The sequence below is a fragment of the Aphidius gifuensis genome, linkage group LG3 (genome assembly GCF_014905175.1).
Source record: "Aphidius gifuensis isolate YNYX2018 linkage group LG3, ASM1490517v1, whole genome shotgun sequence".
NCBI classification, from domain to species: Eukaryota; Metazoa; Arthropoda; class Insecta; order Hymenoptera; family Braconidae; genus Aphidius; species Aphidius gifuensis.
The window spans coordinates 2,164,615-2,185,647 of NC_057790.1; the positions used below are offsets into that span (position 1 = coordinate 2,164,615).

The 21,033-nt window shown below is 24.7% G+C and overlaps 1 protein-coding gene across 2 annotated transcripts in view; it reads right to left on the minus strand.

The window, feature by feature from the left end:
- Window positions 1-1,752: 1,752 nt before the first annotated feature.
- The window catches only part of LOC122851387 (neuroligin-1-like), a 101,288-nt gene continuing 82,007 nt past the window's right edge, over window positions 1,753-21,033 (minus strand). The window contains exons 9-13 of one of the 2 annotated variants that reach the window (XM_044150568.1): window positions 20,139-20,263; window positions 5,195-5,540; window positions 4,841-5,104; window positions 4,563-4,755; window positions 1,753-4,426 (exon numbers count right to left, since the gene is read on the minus strand). In XM_044150568.1, the coding sequence (XP_044006503.1) occupies window positions 4,277-4,426; window positions 4,563-4,755; window positions 4,841-5,104; window positions 5,195-5,540; window positions 20,139-20,263 (1,078 nt within the window). In that variant the 3' untranslated portion in view covers window positions 1,753-4,276. Of the gene's footprint in view, window positions 4,443-4,562; window positions 4,756-4,840; window positions 5,105-5,194; window positions 5,541-20,138; window positions 20,264-21,033 lie in introns of both variants that reach the window. The other variant, XM_044150569.1, reaches the window with a different exon arrangement.

The following is a 21,033-nucleotide window of genomic DNA, read 5'->3' on the forward strand; positions in this document are numbered from 1 at the left end:
TAAATTCAATCTAATTCCATTATTATTGTATGAAAAAGTTTTTATTTAAAATTTAATTTTAACATGTTAAAAAAAAATCAAAAAAAACCTTTTTTTTTTTCACTAAATTTCTATACATCTAAAGCCTAATTCAATTTATAAATAAATATTAATTATATCAATTTTTAAGATTTTAATTTTAAGTTAAAATTAGAAATATAATGTTAAACAAATTTTTATCAAAGATAATAAAATAAATAAATAAAAAAAAAAAATGATTCACAATTTATTTATAAATCTTGATGGTCTTGGATGAGGATAAAATAAGGTGACGCGATCGTGATCGATGCAGATCATTACACCGATCTATTGACGATCCATGGCCAATGCGATACCACCAAGTCATAGCAGTGTGTTCATCACCGTTACGTTATAGGATCGTATTTCCGGGTCACGCTATGGCAGGTTGAAAGCATCCATGGATAATATATTTATACATATAGATCCACAGTACAGTATCGATTGGCAATCTCGATTCACCTGAATCGATTAACATTGATTTGTGATCGATCGTGATTTTTGCAAAGTGGGATCTATTTTAAAACCTTTTTTATTTTTTTATTAGTCATCAAATTTTATGTTTTGATATACTATATAACTGATGATCTTTTAAAATATATATAAGAATATATCAAATACAACAGGTCAGAGTTTATAAAAAGAATAAAAAAAAAGGATATATAAATATTTATATATAAAAATAAAAATAACAAAAAGAAAAGGTTGTTCATCTTACTGGGCTAAATCCTTTTTTAATATTCAATCTTTGTTGAGAATTAGGATACAAGAGGTGCGTCGCTTTTATAAATGATGGTTTGTATATGTGTTGGAATAATTTTTATCGAATCACGTCATCATTTATCTGTCTGATGATGATTATTCAGAGACTCTCATCACTGAAACCATCGTTTGATATTGACATTTGACGATAATCTGCATAAAACCATGGTGCATCAGTAAATCATGATCAATGTCAGATTAAAAATTAAATTTTTCTTGATGATATTTAAAAAAATAATTGCATATATTGCAAAAATAATAAAGAAATTAATAATTAATTTGTTATTGATAATTATAAATATTTATCTAATATAAATTATTTAAAATTTGATCATTAAGTGCAAATTAATTCTCAAGGAATTGAATTTTTTTTAAAATAAATAAATGAACATTTATTTAAGATTTTTGATGTTATCTTGGTGATCATCTGCAGATATTTTTATTTTTTATTTTAACAAAGTATGATACTCACAGTTTATTTTCTGTCTTATTGACATTCTCGTTGTAGCATCAGTGGATCAAATCCCTGAAGTTGGTACTGTTGTTTTCTGTTTGAACAACTGCTGCAATCCCCAGACTATCCTAGATGTTATTGATCGCAGGTTTTTGAACTATATGATCTGGAATTTTCAATTAGTATATTAGTCTATCATCCATGCATTCAAATTTTATTGTTACGTACAAGTTCTAATTGCTCACCTCAGGGGTTCATCATGATAACTAATTTAGGTCTCATACTGGCAACAATTACCAATTAATTAATCCACTAAAAATACGAAAGATATAGTAATTATTATCAAGAATTTGGATCCAACAAATGAACAAATTAATTAGAAAATAATTTACAAAATTATATACAATTAATAGTTCCATATATATTTCGTTATGTATTTACATTTTGACAACAAAATTGTGAAACGTAACACGCAGCCCTCGTTTTCAATTGGAAAGCGTACAACGATAGATTCGAGATTTATATGGGCTTATCTAAAAATTTTTTATTTTGCTTCTTTATTCTCATTTATTTAATTTTCTTTCATTTGAATAAATACTCGTAGTAAACTCGTCGGTATTCATATTATCTATTTATATATATATATTTTTTTTTATTTTTCATTCATCAATGTCAAAAGGCGGAGTTAAAATTTCTAAAATTTTCTAAGCCTGGTTATCTTCAAGATCCATGCTTTTGTTTTTTAAATTAAATTAGTCAATTTATTAATAAATTGATTTTTTGATTCATTCAACAACTTTGGTATTTAAACTTTAACACTAAACTTCATTCATAATATTCAGATTGTCTATATTTATAATGATATCGTACCAAAAAAAATCATAGAAATTAAAATATATATTACATTGATTCTCATTTTTTCATATCTTTTTACTTTATATATTATTCAATTTTTTATTTCACTTAAATTAATTTCTCTCAACAAAAAAATTTTTAAAAAAAAGCGAATAGAAAAAGTTTTCAATACGTCCAGTTACAAGTTTTTTTTTCTATTATGTACAGAAATACATTTAAATTCATACATATTTTAAATTTTCACAAGTTTTTTAAATATTTTTTCCAACAGCCAATGTTTATTTATTTAATTTCTTTTTTTATTGATTGAGTGGTTTTTCTTTAGTATTAGTAATTATTTTCTAATGAAAATTTGATGTGAAAAATGTGACTCAGAAGTTGTCAACGTGTCTACATCACAAGATTAAATGTCAATGAATTTGAGCTCTCGTCATCTCAGCACACAGTAGCATACACACAAACATACATTTAACGACTCACTCAGTATGTACAAAATTGATTTTCATACACTTTCCGCCTTTTGACCTCAATTTTATCTATATTTTATTTCCTTCATTTGAATATTCTTTTTTTTTTTTTTCTATTCCATTGATGGGGAATAAAATTTATTTGATTTTAAAAAAATTACAAGAGCAACAACATAGTCTTTGGTATATCGTATTTTTTTTTACGAATAATGTTGGCACAGTACAGGCTTTTTTTTGTTTCTTTGCAGACGGTTTAAATTGTGTCAATGTTTGAAATTTAATTTTTATATATGTAAATTTTGTATATTACACAGATGACTATTTAAAAAAGAATAAAAAACAGTAAGATTATTTAAAAATGAAAATAGATAAGATAAAATGAATTAATGTAAATTTGTTTGAGCTTAATTAGTCATTATTTGCTTGAGTATAAAATTAAAATGACACAGTTACCATCTGAAAATTGTAACTGTTTACCAACGAATCTTCACAGCTATGACAAACAAATGTCAATTTAATAGCATGCTTATTTTTTATATTTTTATTTAATTGTTATGAAAACACTTAAAATTTTATGTTTATGATAATTTACTCATTTTGATTTGCATTTATTAACTTGAAATTTAAAATTCAATGTATTTGACTTTTAGATAAAAATAATAATTATTATTGTTTCTTTGTTTTTTTTTTTTAAATTTAATGAGTTTTTTAATTTTCAAAGTAGCAAAGTGATCTGGTGCCTCTTATTGTATTAAGTCTTTATTTTTATTATTTATTATAATTATTATTTACAAGCAACATCTAACATCTTAATTAAATGTTTTTTTTTTTTAATTTAATTAATTTACACACGGATCTTGATCATCATTTTTTATCTTGAGCCATGTCATATAACATCTATAAAAATGTTTTTTTTTTTCTTTTCAATTTATTTAATATTATATTTCTCGTTTTTAAATGTTTTATATAACTTTTTCATTTTTTTTTTTTTCTTCAATTAATTTTCTTATTGAATTATAGTACCTATAATTATAATAATAATAATTTTCTTTACCTTTGTTTTATAGAGTTGATTAATTCTCCTTTGATTCAAATTTTTTTAATTTTCTTAACTTTTGTTTTTTAGATTAAAAATAAAATAGTACGATGATAAAATAAATTTAAAAAAAAAAAAAAAAATCAAATCTCCATTTATCCTGTTCTTTGATTTTTGTATAAATGATTTTTCATCATTCATATATCCAATGATCTACTGAGTAATTTAAAAAGTTTCAGTCTACTCACAGATAGTCTTATCAAGATGAAATATATTTTAATTAGAAAAAAAAAAAAAAAAAAAAACAATGAACAAAATTATTATTATTATTCTTAATTTTTTTCATAATTCAATCTTGATTGATATCTTGATGTGAGAATGAATATTGATAACTCGTATACCATGCTTTAATACTTAATCCCCCCTCCATTGTCGAAAATTTAATCCTTTATTGAGTAAAACAATCCAATATACATAATAAATAATGTAAAAATAATAATAATAAATTTTAAAAAAGAATTTAACAATTATATTTGGATTGATTTACTCATTGATTATTGACGTTTTAAAATTTTAATAATTTTAGAGTAACGTCGATGCTGTTAGGACATCAGGTACGACTGGTCTTGGAGGGGAGTCTATACATCACACACGCATTTCTGTCATACCACTTTGTGTAACACGATTAATGATGCTGCCACCTTGCAAAAGTGACTGATTTTCTGGTGGGCTTTTGGTCCTTGGTGGTGGTGGTGCTCTTGGCACCGTCAGATGAATTGATCCGTTTGGTGGACACTAAAAAATAACGATTCTTTATTTTAATGAATAATGATTATCACGCAATAATTGATGATTATTTTTTATTTAATTATTATTATAAATATTTATATTTATTTTAAATAATATTATTATAAAAATTATATTGTTATACCTGGGATTGCATTCCCATATCTTGAATAACAGATGGTGTTTGATGTCTAGGCAATGTGGCATGTTGAGTATGTTGTTGTTGATGTTGTTGTTGTTGTTGTTTTTGATAATGATGTTGATGTTGATGAGGCAGTGTATGTGTACTCTGAGCCTGTAGTATACTTGATTCATTTGTAACTTTCATATGTACATTTCTGTAATGATAATGATAAATAATAATAATAATTAGTTTTACTTTTTTTAAAAAAAATAATTATATAATATATAAATTAAACTGACCTTCTGAGCATTTCATTTTCAACATCCACAATAACTTGACCACCACCAGTATAATGAGAATGTGGTGGTGGTGGTTGTTTAAGCTCAGTAAAATTTCTTGGACCACATTGTTGATTCATCATTTGTTGTTGTTGTAAACTTTTAACTTCTAATCTTGTTTTATCACGTTGATAATAAACACCAGCAAATATTAAAACATTTAATATTAATAAACTACAACCAATTGCAATTGTAACACTCAATGCAGTTGAATAAGCAGCATATCTATTAAAAAAAAATTAATTAAACATTTATTAATTATCACAAATTAACCAAATAAAATTGTGTCGTTTAAATGATTAATTTTAAATTTACCCAGCTGCATCCAAACTAGCAAGTGTATCAGCACTTCCATTACTATGTTGTGTTTGTAAATTTGTACTTTGAATTAAACTGACACATGTTGTAATGCTATAATCTGTTGTTGTTGTTGATGTTGGTAATTCAGTTGTTATATTTCTTCTTCTATATTCTTCACCAATTCTACTTAATGGATCTGGTCGTACATAGCCATCATACAAACTTGGATCACCATGTCCACGAAAAAGATTGTGTCGTGGTTCAACATCTTCCATTCCAGCTCTGTGAAGTTCAGGAATAAGTCTAAGCCATACAGACAGTTGATGAGCACGGTAATGATTCTTCATTGATGGTTTTTTTGCTAGAAATATATAATAAAAAATACCATGAGACTGGTTTTGAGCTTAAGCACGATTATCATCAATCATGATTACGATCGTATATTAAGTTGGATAATCAGTTTTGAGAGCAAATGCATAAAAGGGGCGGAAGAGAGAGAGAGAAGAAAAGTGAGGGTAAAGTGAGCTTAAACGATACCATAATCTCCACCACATATATTTACACAAGTCTATGTATGAAAGCCCTGGGCAAGCTTTGTACCAATTCGCTGCTGACCAATAAATCATCAATGTCGTACCAATCATGCCCAACATGTGGGTAAAGGATTCAAGTGCTTGGCTATAAGCACTATTTCATTGATGAAACACCATACATGACAACCTTCACAAACTAAAATTTAGTCGTTATTTTAACATGCCAAATACGTATACGTATTCTGACAAATAATTATATAAGTTGAGGATTAGCAACACGTAGGCATACTACATTGACCCGTCAACCTTTATCCATTCTCTTTTGATCCCTTACGTCTTTGCATGGACCCAGTATGGGAAATTGAATTTGTCAACTAAGGTTTGGCTTTATTACTATCAGCAAAAAAAAAAAAAAACTATTAATCCAGTTTCCTGTACATTTTTTTTTTCAACATTATTTATTTTTTTTGTCTTTCATTTTATCCTTCGTCTTTAATTTGAAAAAATAAAATAAAAAAAATCTCATTTCTCAGCTTCTTTTATCCATTAGTTTTACTTTTGTAAAATAAAAAAAATAAAAAGTTAATAAAATTTATTTCAAACGATAAAAGAAAAATTGTAATTTTTTATATTGTAATTTTTATAAAAAATTTTATTTCTTAGTATTTTTTTTTTTTTTTTCTTTAAAAAGGTAAATTTAAATAATTAAATCATTAAAATTTTATATTGGCTGTTAATGAAGTGGATCAATGACGTATTTTGTGTAATGATAGTTTGAAGCTATTGAAATGAAACACGTCTTGTTGAAGCAGGAGATGATACTCAGTGAATTGCTCGAGATGGTATGGTGGTAATGTGTAAACGATTGGAAGGTAATTACTTTCTCTACGTGCTTTGTACATCAACTGATACGATTGATGTTCTGAGTAAGCACAGAATTACTAGCAATGTCTTTTGATCACATCAGAAACTTGATAGTTAATGATTATATAATGTTGGCTATTATTTATGTTTGTATGTCTGTCTAAAACTACCAATTACTCTGATGATTTATTGGCTTCAGTGAAATGTATATAAACTAAATTTAGATAATTTATTTAAAATTAATGATGATCTATCTCAGTGTATGATAAATATTCAATTTTTTAAAAAATTAGCTTATCTAAATTATCGATTGCAAAAAAAGAAATAAAAATTTATTTTAACACGAAGTAATTGTAAAAATAAAAATTAAATAGCCAATCTGAAGAACAATGGAGAAAAAAAATTGTAAAAAAAAAAAATATATATATATTTGTAGAAAGACAAAGGTGAAATGCTGTTATCGTCAAGCTGGGTCGATGATGAACGATATGGTGAGAACACAAGACAACTAAATGTTTTAGTTTGATTAAAAGTTTTCCCACTCTTTTATCTAACACCATCTAGATGTGGTTCATGCTCCGTTGCTCGACAAAATCCATAGACTATTATTTTATTTTTCTATTCATATTATTTTTCTTTTGTTTTCTTTTTTATTTATACTTTTTTATCTATTTTTTACTCGTATATATAAGAGTATGAATTTTCACGAATGTTTCTTTGACCATACTTCACTTAGTATTGTAGACTATTATACTGATGTTGTCCACTTTTTTTTTAAGCTTTTCTTTATTTTTTTTTTCCCGTTGCATAAACGTAAAGCTAGGGGTTTATTCTTTTTTTAGTTTTACATGCATGCTATTCTGTGTTATAAAGAACGAATAAAGACTGACGAATACCTGGCTGATGCAAGAATTATTTACTTGTGGATAAAGCTTGGACTTTGAACATTTTAACCTTTTATGTTTGTAAATAATTCAAGCTTGAATCATTTTTTTTTTTATTCTCTATACTCATAACTTATCTTCTAGGATTATTTATATATTTTTGAATATTTATTTAAATTTTTATTTCATTTAAAAAGGTGTTTTATAAATTTTATAAATCAATTGATTTTTAGAATTATTTTAAATTGAAATTGAAATTGAAATGCATTATTTCTATACTGATGTTGGATCGTTTATTTTTTTATCAAGCTTTTTTTTTGCCAATTTTGGAATAGAGAAGAAGAAGCTACTCTAAGCACACGTGTGTCCGATATTGTGAATTGGCCAATTCGTCGATTTTCCTTTAGCCAGATGGTGGCACTTTTATTTTCAAGAATTTTTTATGTTCACTCATACAATTGTACGACATACGTATATCAAGAAAAACAAAAAAAAAAAAAAAACTATCAACAAATTACCAGGGATTTTTTTTTCTTTAGGACACTATTAATTTTGTCAAAGGAAGTACATGAATAAGACTTTTTTAATGATAAAATATAACTTACATTAAACTAACTAGTGTGTTATATGATAAATAAACATACTGCTAAAAAAGTTTTTCATTTTTTTACATTTATAAATATAAAAATAAAATAATAAAAAAAGTATCATTATTTTTAAATTAAACTTGTCGGAAAATTTTATTAACAGTTTAAACAAAAAAAAATGTGTTTTTCCCTGAAAGTTGTGACTACGAATATCCACAAATAAAAATGGAGAATAAAAAAAGCAAAAAAACTACCATTTTTTACTTCAAACTAAATAAGAAATTTTTTTATTGAATAATAATAATAATAATAATAATATCAGCTGTATAATAATAGTTAAAATTGAAAAACTATTTTGTTTTATTATAAAAAAACATGCATAATTAGATAACTTTTAATAAATCAACAAATTGATGGATGAAAAATAAATTATCATTATAAATAAATCAAATAATTTATTATTATAAATAAATAAAATATTTATGAGCTTTTTTTGTTTTCTCCAAGTATTATTGACTTTTAGAATTGAAAATTTTACATATTACTATATAGTTAGTGAAAGAACTCAGCTGTAGAATTCAGATAGGATAATCCTTGTAGCCAATGCATGTTTGTTTAATGAGGTGCACGAGACGACGACCAGACGAAACGGTAAAAAAAAAAAAAAAGTGTCGGGAGAGAAAAGAGGTTGCAGCATCGTTGTTGCGAGACCGATAAGCGACGCTTAGTCGACGAGGAAATAGGTAGCCAAAGAAGCGAAAGAAGAAATAAAAAATAAATGAAAAGTTGTAGAGATAGAAAATTAAAGTTTCATGTACAATAGAAAAAGACATGATGTACATGGTGAAAAAATAATTTTTGAATAGGCCTCTTTGATCGAACCTAGCATTTTTTATTTTTTTAAAGTTACTATTACGTGGCTCGTGTGGACTGTCACAACTAAATATTTCGAGGATAGTTTCCAGCACGCAATGGAGGCTACCACCGAGTAACGAGATTGTCATCCACTCGACCAAATTGCCTGAGGGTATACATATATATTGCTCTACCCATATAAATACTCAGCATGTATTCGCAAATATAAATACACACATTCAAACTATATACACTGTAAAATAACTAGTACTATACTGTAGCCTCACGTCAAAATTACGTTCGACCTCGTCGACCTTCAGTCCCGTATACTCGTTAACGACTTTTCATATAAAAGCCGCTTGATGTGACATCCAATCCCCCATAACAAAAATTTTAAACAAAATTTTTTTAATTTTGTTTAGGTATTTGAAATTTGTTTTGGTATTTTTTTGCTTTTGATTATTTGTTTTGTAAATTCATACGTATTGTTTTTTTAAGTATTTTTGGTACATAAAATTGTTAGCTTATTTTAATTAAAATAAATAGTTATATTTGTAAAATTAATATTTCATTAGATAAATGTATTTACACAAAGTTAATTTAGCAAAAAAGTTTAACAAATTGAAACGTATATCTGTGAAATATTTCAGTGAGTTTGGCCAAAGGTCAATGGGCCCTTAATGGTTCAAGATTATTTATTTTTCTTTTAAAACTTTTCAAGTTGTACAAATTTAACGAAATTCAGCAAACAATAATTAATTAATTAATGAAAAACTTGAAAATTAAAATTACTATGGGTTAATATCGTTAATATTCATTATTTTCAAAGACAAAATTTTTAACACAATTAAGATGCATTTAGTATAATTGCCAGTGTTCACAAAAGTGTCTTGCAAATTATTGCAAGATTAAATTTTACTAATTTACTTTTTGGCCTTGGTAAATTAAAGAATACATACACAATAATATTAATGTCATCATGCAACGATATAATATCGAATATTAAAGAAAATAATTTACCTAAGTGAAAATACATATGAAGCAATAAATAATTTAACAAATGGACTGAAAATTATTGTAATATTTAGATTTATTTATCCAGGGGTTAAGTAATTAGCCTAATTATTAATTAGCTTTATATGAAGAATTATTTTTAGTATTTATTAATATTATTATTAATATGAGTATTAAAAAATTATTATCAATTGCGTTGGAATTTTATTTTTAAATTAATTAATTAATATTTTTGCAAGTAATAATAATTCATTAATAATCATTTAAGTATTTAATAAATTAAAAACATTTATATTTTTAATTTATACAAGTAATTATTGTTATAATTGTTTATCTACTCATTTTTTCTATTAAAAACTTTAGACAGAAAAAAAAAGAAGGCAATTTTTTTTTGACAACAATTTCTTGAGACTGAATTAATTTGATATTACTGAATCAAGTTATAATATCCTGACAAAATTTGCCTGTGGCAACGGAAGGAGGCTTCATAGACGGTAGACCGTTTAGACTTTCACATAAATATGTTATTACAATTCTCCCTTTATATCCGTTTTTCCAAGCAACGCAAAAAATACGACAATCTCATTTTTTCTTTGACGTGAGAATAAGTATTTGATTTGAACACTCAAGGTGTAATTCTAACATTGAATGAAATTGAAATTGATTTTTTATTGGTCGTTTATATATTTTCTATTTTATTTTTTCTTATTATTATTTTTTATTATATTTGGCATTTATTACCTCAGTGACTTTTTGATATTTATTATTTAGAATGACGAGGTTTAACAAATCAAAAATATTATTATGATTCGTGGTTTACACCATGCTCTATCATCAGGGAAGCATTAAAATTGTGGATGGTAAGTGTTGACTGATAAATTCGCCTAGTGGCTATGACAGCGATTAGATTTGACTCAATTAGTATCTAATTATACGAGATTACAACGTTTTGATGGAAACTGTAAAACTCAGATTCTCTCATGCTATACGAAAATATTTTTATATAATAAATGAGCTTGCAACAGACGTTCTTTGAAATTAAAATTTAATCTATCATTAATTTTACAATTTGTTGTATTTTTTTATATTATTTTTAAGACTTTTTAAAGTTAGTTGTTTTTCAATGAGATTATACTGGCTATATATATTTTTTTTAATTTTATTTTCATAAAAATAAATGAAAAAAAAAGCTTTCAAGTTTGAAATTTAAGTCAGCTCATTAAGAACACAGTAAAAAAGAGAATATTTTAATTTTTTTTTTTATCTCGAGAATGTAATGTAAACTCAAATGATTTTAGAAGGCATGAAAATGACAAAGTAAAAACTGGCAAAAATAAAGTAATAAAAAAAAAATAATAAAAAGGATCAAAATAAAGAGCAAAATAAAATAAATATCATCACAAGCTATATATAAAAAAAATAAATTGACGAGGAAAAGAAAAAAATTTTATCCGATCAAGTACAATTCAACGATAATATACAGAGTATATGGACTATACGTGCCAGTTGGAAAGAATTTTTTCTAGAGATAATCCTTCTCTTTGCTTAAATTCATTTTAGCTAAAATGCGTATAGAATTTCACATGAATACCAAGAGAAGAGTCAAATGGTTAAAACGAAAAAATAAAAAATAAAAAACTCCAAGAAACTATACTGTTGAAAAAAATTAAATCCGATTAATTTGCCAGTTTTTTTTTAGTTTTATTATAAAGCAAAAGATAAAGAAAAAATTATGAAATAAAATTAAAAATTTTAAAGATAAAAAAAAAACTGATAATTAAGTTGACGAGAGTTTTTTATTTATATTTATTTTTTTTGGCTGGTTGAATACAATTTTCTCAATGTCAAAATGAAGGAACGAAAAAAAAAAAAACACAATAAGAAAATAATCAACATCTCTTGGGGTACATTCAGGGTGAGATAATGGTGGCATATCGAGGCCACGACGCATCTAGATATCTCAAATGGTAGACGTTGGAAAGTTTGCTGAACAAATGAGAAGGTGGCATCAAGGGAGATGAGATTGCGCATTTTCAAGACATTGTAAAAGTCGTTTTAAAAAGAACAAAAATTTACTAGTGATATTGTGATATAGCATGATAAAAAAGATAGGTTTGTTAAATGTATTAGGTTTTTTTTTTTTTTTTCAATTTCTTTATTTGGTGGTAGCACACAGTGGTATATGAAACAAGTGTGTCATTGAAATTGTCGTGAATGTCAAGAGACATTCAGTCGGTATACAAGTATACATCCTTTTTTATTTGGCTCTTCTTGAGCCTTGAAAAATAGTCGCGAAAGAATTTCTTATATTAGTTTCGGAAATTGAAATTTGGTATACGTCTCTGACATTCGTAATCTAAAACTGCTATTCATTGTAAAAGAAAAAATCAAATAAAAAAAAAGAGAAAGAGACAAATACTTTGGAGCAAAGATTTTCTTTTTTTTTTTTTCTTTATTTTATATACTCTGGTTCTCACATTTTTCGAATAATCTCATGTAAATGTATTAACAACTTTAACCAAAAAATATAAATAATAATAAAAATAAAAAAAAATTACTTTTATTGTTAAAATTTAGTTGAAAAAGTACTACAGTTTATTTAGATTCAAAAATACTTGTAATAAATTTTTATATTTATTTTTCAATTTTAAGATTAAAAAAATAGCAGAAATAAAATATAAAAAAAATAAAATATATATATTAAAAGTTTCGAAATTTATTCATTAATATTTCAATTGAAATTCAGTCTTGCATAAATTGAAGAATTTTATTTTTATATAAATTTTTTTTTTTAATATAAATAACTTAATCAGAAAAAAAAAAAAAAAATAGTAGATTTACGTTTTTTATTTTTTTATACTAACAATATCAATTTTCTTATATTTCATATTTTTTTAACATATTATTTTCATTGATATACATAATATCTGTACATAACTAGAATTTTGATTACAGATAATACGATCTACAATTCCATTATTTTTTTTACTCTCCATTTGCGATACCAATATCATATTCTTTTCGCGTTGCCTCATTTATTTCTTTTAACCCAACTTATCTTATAAAGGTATATAGTATACTTTTTTTCCCTCTATTCTTATACAAGAAAAAAATAAAGAATTTTTCTTTATACTGTGGCAAAAAGAAAAGAGTATATGTGATATTATCGTAACATCTTTCACGTTCTGGACGATAAAAGAGGGCTAATGGCGTTAAGAAATAAAAAAAAAAAGGAAAAAAAAAAGTTCCAAAACTAAAGCAGACACAAAGTAAATGTATTTCATAAATATCAATTTGTAAAATGATGCATTATACATTTAGAAAGAGGTTGGTTATATGTCGAGAACAGCAGACACATTGTAAAGTTATAGACAAGTACACACAGGGGTACATGTTTGGTATATTTACTAGAGTCATCATCATGACTCTTCAATGCAGCTTTTACCACAAAGTATGTTACAACATCTCTGCTTCAACTGTCAGTTAATTTGCATTTATACAAAATATTTTAATTCAAAACTTTGTTACATTTATAATAAAACATATAAAAATAAAAATAATACAAATTGTTTTTATAATTTTAAAAACAATTTTAAATATATAAACGATAATTCATTTGAATTATCTATTTATATTTTTTAGACTTGAAAACTATTATATTTATTTAAAAATAAATTATCCACTGTATAATAATATATTTATAGTTGTAATAGTCATAGAGTTTTAATTGTAATTTATATTTTAACCTGTAACACATTAACTTAGTAACAAAACACAAATTTTGTATGCAGATAAAGTTTGTAGATAGTTTTAAAATATATTCCTTTGACTTGGAAAATTTAACTTTCTCATAGTTTACTATTTACTCTATTGCCATTATTTTTCTTTTTTTCTTTGTTAAATAATTCTTAAAAGACGCTGTTTTGCTCTTGGCAATACAGTATTTTCTCGTTTGACGTTTAACTTTATTATGCATCAAATATTTACTCGTTATATCGACTATCATCGTCATCTTGATGTTAAAAAATATCCTCTGTATACACAGACTCTAACTACAACAATTTAACTAATCATATTGCATTATAAATTTTCTTCATTAACTTGTCATTTAAGGTGTCAAAATACTTGCGTCAAGTTTATTGAGCAATATTTAAACCAATATCTTGCATAAAATATATATTAATAGTTTTTTTTTTTATTTCGTCACATTTTTTTTTACCTCTATTCCTTTCTACACGTAATTGCATTTTATTATTATTATTTTCTCGTTTTTTTTTTTTTCCTTTTAAATAAAACACTTCGTAATTACTTGACCTTTTTTTTATTATTTTTATTTTATAAATTTTAACCTTAATATATTTTTTTATTTTTAAATTTTTAAGTTAGATGGAAAAAAAATTTTGAAATAAAAAAATTCGTCATTGTTTAGTTAATTAAAGTGAATAATTAACTGAACTGAATTTATTTTGAGGTAATTTTAGTGATGATAATGATTATGATGATGATGATTTATGATAAAAATCAAACGTCAATTGTATTGCATGGATAAATGATGGTACTGTGTGTGTTGTATCGTGTGATTTTCAAATGTACTAGATTTGGTTTAACCAAGAGAAGTGTGTGTATGTGAGTGAGAGAGAGAGTAGACCAGTTTAAACTATCGATGGTTATGGCTGGTGCTGATGAGCATGCTTCCATCACCCTTTGCGAAGCCAATGTACTGCTGTGGTGTATTTTGAATTTATGTAATGTCCGGTAATTTTGTATTTCATTATAGTTATAATTTATATGTACGTAAACGTAGTCTAAAACATAAATTAACTAAAAATATATTAAATCTCTTAAATCGATGCTTCAATCTTCATGGTAATATTTTAATGTCTAACAAAAATTTTGATCCATTAATTTTCTTAAAATTTATTATAAATTACATCATAAATTAAATTTTAATATATAATTTTATAAAAATTATATAAGATTAATAATAAAACTAATATTAACTTTTGTTTAAAAAAAATATTAATTAAAAAAAAACAAAACATTACATGGATTTTTGTATAAGCTATTTTGATTGTGTGTACTTGCAACAAAAGTGCAAACTTAAAAGACAAGATTTGTAGGTAACTATCTTGGGTCTTAGCATTGTCACTTGATAGTAAAGCTCTTGATATATACAGACTAACAAGTAACTTTAAAATAGTTACGATATATATTTTCTAAGTATTGGAGAAAATTCAAAGTGCCAATAGAATGACTAAGACCAACTTGAACTATATAAATGTACTTTAGATAACTTTGACTAGTACGAAAAACGAAACAAGATTAATTTACTATATATTAAGTATTATTACAGTAACTTATTTAATTTATTAAATGTATATTATTGAAAAATTTAATGTTTATAATAAAAACAAAGAAAATATATTTTCAATATTCATTAAGTTAAAAATGCAGCTAGCTGATTGTCATTAAATACATCATATTTATAATTAAATATGATTTTTAATTGGCGTATATTATATAAGTGTAACGTCTTGCATGAATTCATTTAATTACAAACAATTATCATGCTTGACAATAGCAGTGTGTACACGACAGAGAGAGAAAGGACAATAAACAAAAACTCTTAGCCAATGAAAAGACGTTATACATGTTTCCTCTGCAGAGAGAAAGAGAATAATATAATTATAATCATGCAGTATCATTATACTAGTAAATATGTCTGACTATACATTTATTAATCTACTTGTATACATTTTGATGTACAAGATAACATTTCCCACGGGTATTAATTTTCAGTGGGATTGTTCAACAAAGATCTTGAGACATGTAGGTAAAATAGACTGAATCTAAAAGCTTAGAAACAGTGCTTTTGATAATGTTAACCAAGATCATTTGTGAAACAATGTATATACCATATACTCAACATTGTGGACCATGTTTTAAATACACTTTATACTTTGTATATGACAACACAAAGTACACATGTACATTTACATATTGATATGAAAATTTTCATGTGCATTTACTTAGTGATATTACGTGACAATTTATGAACTTATTGATATTTACAAATCGATATACACTTAATAATCTTCTCGCTATTAAATATATATGAAGAAAATTTTTTTATAAATATTTTTATTATAATATCAATTTGATTACATGAAAAATTTACTGTAAGAATAATTTATCAGTGACTATAAATTTTTTTTTTTTTATAAAATTTAATTTATTTTATATATTCCATTTTATATTTTAAATCCATGTAGATTGCTACAACTTTAACTGCATAAAATTACTTTTCTTTTCTTATTTAATTCATCTTGTGAATTTTATTATATAATATTTCATAAATTTTATATAAATGAATAAATGTACCATTGAATTTTTATTGTAATTATTATTATGTAAAATGTCACTTGGCTTTGTCAGAGTATTTTTGTTGTTGAGTATATATATTTTAAGTTTTACATGGAGATCAGTTTAGACTATTTACAGTGCACTTGTAAAATTCGTATTCTCGTAGTTTACATTAACCACAATTCTAATAGTAAACATTCTTGGTTGAAGCTAGTTTCTGTGACTTTCTTCAGTGATGGTCGTCTTTGTGTATTCATATATAACTGATTAAAAGTCTTTGAAATTATATCAACCATTTATTTATGTATATATATAGTTTACTCTTTGATGTTTTTTTTTTTTTTTCTTGTTGTCTTATCTAAGAATTTTACTTGACATGATCGAGTGACGTAGTGGTTTTAAGGAGAGTTAAACTTTGAGCAAACTTTTCTATTGAAAAAAAAAAAGAAAAAAGGCGACTTTCAAGATGATGATAAAAATAATGATGCATCGAGTGTCTTTTCTTTTTATTATGATAGATTCAACGACTCATCTGGCTCAAATGGTCTTTGACATAAAATATCAATGAAATATCATTTTTTTTTTTTCTTTTTAATATATAATTTTTTATCTACAATTTTTCATTTTTATAATTGAATTTTTTTTTTTATTTATCCTTTTCCAAAAACTTTTAAATATTTTATCTTCAAGTTTTTTTTTTTTCAACTTTTATTTGTTCTTTTTTAATTTTATTGATAAACTGGTTTTTATTTTTTTTATTTTTCTTATGCTCTAGTTTTTGATTGATTATATTTTATTTATTTTTTTTTTTCAATGTGTGTGTGTGTGTTAGCACTTTTGTAGTTGAAAATCTTGTATTTTAATGATCCAAGTTTAGTGTAAATGGTGTTTGGCTTGAAAGTAATACTGTTCTAATGTAATCGTCAAGTGAAATTTTCATCGCTCGTTATAACCCCATTAGGAAGCCTTGGTTGTAGTCAAGCTTTAATCGGTGCTTTTGCAACTGGCAATAAAATCCAAGCAACCTTTGAAAATGAAAATCAAGTTCTTTTGCATTTTTTATTTTTATTCTTTTTTTTTTTAAGCCACTGGTACTCAAAATTTGTTGAACTCTCAACATAATCTAACAACCATCTGAATCGATAATAAAATAAAAATGAGTATCTTTAAATTTTTCTCAATAAATTTACCAATTTTTTTTTATCATTTATATTTCAGAAAAAAAAGAAAAACAACCTCTAAAATATAATAATAATAAAAGTATATCTAGACAATTACTTTGTAAGAAAAAATAATGTCTTTATTTTATTTACTCTTGGTCGTTATTTTTACACTTTGTTCACTATGTACATTATTCAGAATTTAACGTGTCTTTTTATTTTACACTTTTATATAAATGTCGACGTAAGAAAAAGTTTTTCTATCTATGAATTTAGGGTTGTACATGAGCCACAATGTACATTAGACGCACTTGTCTTGTGGTAAAAGGTTGTACAATACTATATATTCTATTTGAATTAAAAAAAAAAATAAATAAAATCTTTAAATAAAATCTATGGCTTGTCTGCAACTTACGACGAATAAAGCTTTTCTTTTTTTATTTCTCAAAAAAAAGTTTATCCTCTTTATTTTTATTTTTTCCGAATGAATTTTTTTCTGCTTTTTTTTCAGACTAGATTGGAAAATTTTTAGACGTAGGTTAGTGGAAATTCCAATTTTAAATTGCTTTTTATGAATTTTTTTTATTATTTTTTTTGTTTGTGTTTGTTTGAATCTAATTAAAAAATAAAATTAAAAAAAATAAAATAACACTCAATCCTGCTCTCAGCAAATCTTTACTTGAATTTTTTTTTCAACTGAAAACGAGAAAAAAATATTCTACAAATTATATACCTTCATATATATACTCTATTACATATGTACACAGAATTTGGAGGAGAATCTGCACGCATATATGACTTGGTCCTGGGGGTTGGCTACTAATCTCGGTAAAAGCTAAAGTACCGTGAAAGTAGCTGAACGAGAAAGAAAATAAATAGTAGAAAAAAAAAAAAAAAGTAATTCAAGTCAAAAGTTGGTGGAAAATCTTTCCCTTGCTTAGTGTATAATATCCTTCGGCAATATCTTGGGTAAACATCGAGCTACCAACAGTCATCTTCTCTTAATTTCATAATAAAATTAATCTACATTTTATATTTTATTTCTACCACTTTATTTACGTCTATCCTCAATCTGACTGACAATTTAATCTTGAATTGCATTTGTGTTAAAATTGCAAACGTAACAAATTATTATTATTATTTTTTTTTCAATGAAGAAATAAATGTCTTGAAGCTATTTAATGATCTTGCAATCTTTTTTTCCTTCTATTATTTTTTTGTTTTTATTTTTTCATTGTTTATATATTTTTTTGTCATCTTGTTTTTACGTTGGCCTTTTAAATTGTTTGTTCGATATTCGAGCAATACACATGTTATTTATCACGACCTAAATTGAATATTTGATTACCCATTTATCTATTTTCCTATACCCTCCAACTTGTCATTAAATATTTTTAAAGATATATTTTTTTTAATGCATCAATATTATTCACAAATGCTCAGCAATCTCACTATATTTTTTTCGAGTATTACACATTTTTATTTCTTCACGACACCATCAACACTCATAAAAAAATTTATTTCCCTACATTGCAAGTTATTTTTTTTATTTTCATAATTTTATTTCATCGTATATACGACTACTTTTGCAATTTTCATATTTTCAAATAAAAACTATTTTCTATTTTTCATTGCCATGAATTTTATATTTACAAAAATTAAAAATTTACATGCTATTAAATTTTATTTAACAATCCAAGTTTATTATTAATTACACTGTAATTTAATAAAAAAACATTGTAATTATTGTAAATAAAAATTAAGTTAAATTTAACTTTATAAATTTTTTTACTGAATATTATTTAATTTAAAAAATAATACACTGCATACCAACAAAAAAAAGAATTAAATTAAATTCAAAAAAAAAATACAAAAAAAGATTTATTCTCTTGCAATGAAATTGAGTAATAAATTCCACGACTATTTTGCATATTCCAGTTGGTGAATGAGAATTTTTTTTTTATCCAACTCGTCAACTTGCTAATGTGAAAGCGTACTTGTTTTTTTTGTCCGACAAAAAATAATAATAAAAAATCAAATCAAAAGTATAAAAAATAAAAAATATTAAAAAAAAAAAAATTAAATTGTATAAAAAATTGAGTTGAATAGAAAAGAAAGGAAAAAATTGTATTTAAAACATTAGAGTTAACATGCAACTGGTTGTCGTTATACACTGACGTTGTTAAAATCAAAATATCCAGGTTACGTTGACTTAACAGTGCAACGAGCAATACGATGAAAGTAAATTGTAGATCGTTTATGTATGTACACATATATAACAGATAAATGTAATACAATTGTGTCATAGTTAAAATGCTAAAAGCTTCAAATACAGTTAGCCACAGAGTTGAGTAAAAAGCATGGTTAGTTAGTGCTAGAAAAGGCAACACAGAAAAAGGGGGTAGCTTTTTGAGTTTATTATAGCAATTTGTTATTTTGCTTGGATGGGGCGGTATTGTTCTACCATTGCAGTATAGCAATACGGTACTTAATCGATGCGACAAGCATGACTTTGTTTTTTATCTATATATATTTACACCAGGTGTTTGCTCAGTTAAAAAAGTGAATGACTGTATTGCAAAACATACACTGTCAGATACATAAAGGTACATTATTTTTTAAAAAAAATTTAATTTAACTTTGCGTCATTAAATTTTTTGTTTATATTTTGAAAATAGAAAAAAAAAAAATGTACTCACTTATTTCTAAATATTTTTGATGAACTGGATTATATTGTTCCCATGTTAACATACGAATTTTATTTTTCTCTTTGCTAATTGGCATTGGTGATTCACTTCTGTTATTGTAATATATATTTGGATTTCTGTAACAAATAAAAAAAATTAAATGTTAATTTACTTTTATAGAGTTGATATAATATATTGATTGTTTTTATAGAATAATAGAAACGGTAAATAGAATTAATATATTATCAATATATAAAAGTGTATTTATTCAGTTACATTTGAGTATAAATTTACCAGGCTATTTTCAACATGGAGGAAGTAAAAGGTTTGTCTATCGTGTTTACATTGACCACAGGACATTTTCAACATCCTTTGAGTACATGTCTAACAACGTATCTACTTACTGTCTGTAAATTTTATAACAATAACTTTTTCATGTTTACTCAGACTTTGAAATACTCTAGATACATATACATTATACATAGATATCATGTTTAATTATTTGTCAACAAAACACATACACAAAGAAAGGAACAAAAAAAAAAAAACTAAACTTTAAATTCATATTAATTAAATTATTATTGAAATATTAATTATTTGTTTGTTTGTCTAACCAATTATTTATGTTCCTAATTTAATATTATAAATATTAAATCAATGATCAAAATATAACAAAGTTTGAAATTAATTTTATATTACTAATAATTTGTTTGTCTTGTAAAGTTTATATACCCTGTAGTAATAACAACTGAGTGAGTTAAACATATATATATCTCAACGTGTCTAACGTCAGATTTAGCATGAATTTGATTTCCCTTATCGAGCTTTGAACACGACAAGTAATTATGTGACTGGGTTACAGGACATGCTGGCGTCAATAATCCTTTGAATGTTATACAGATGACAC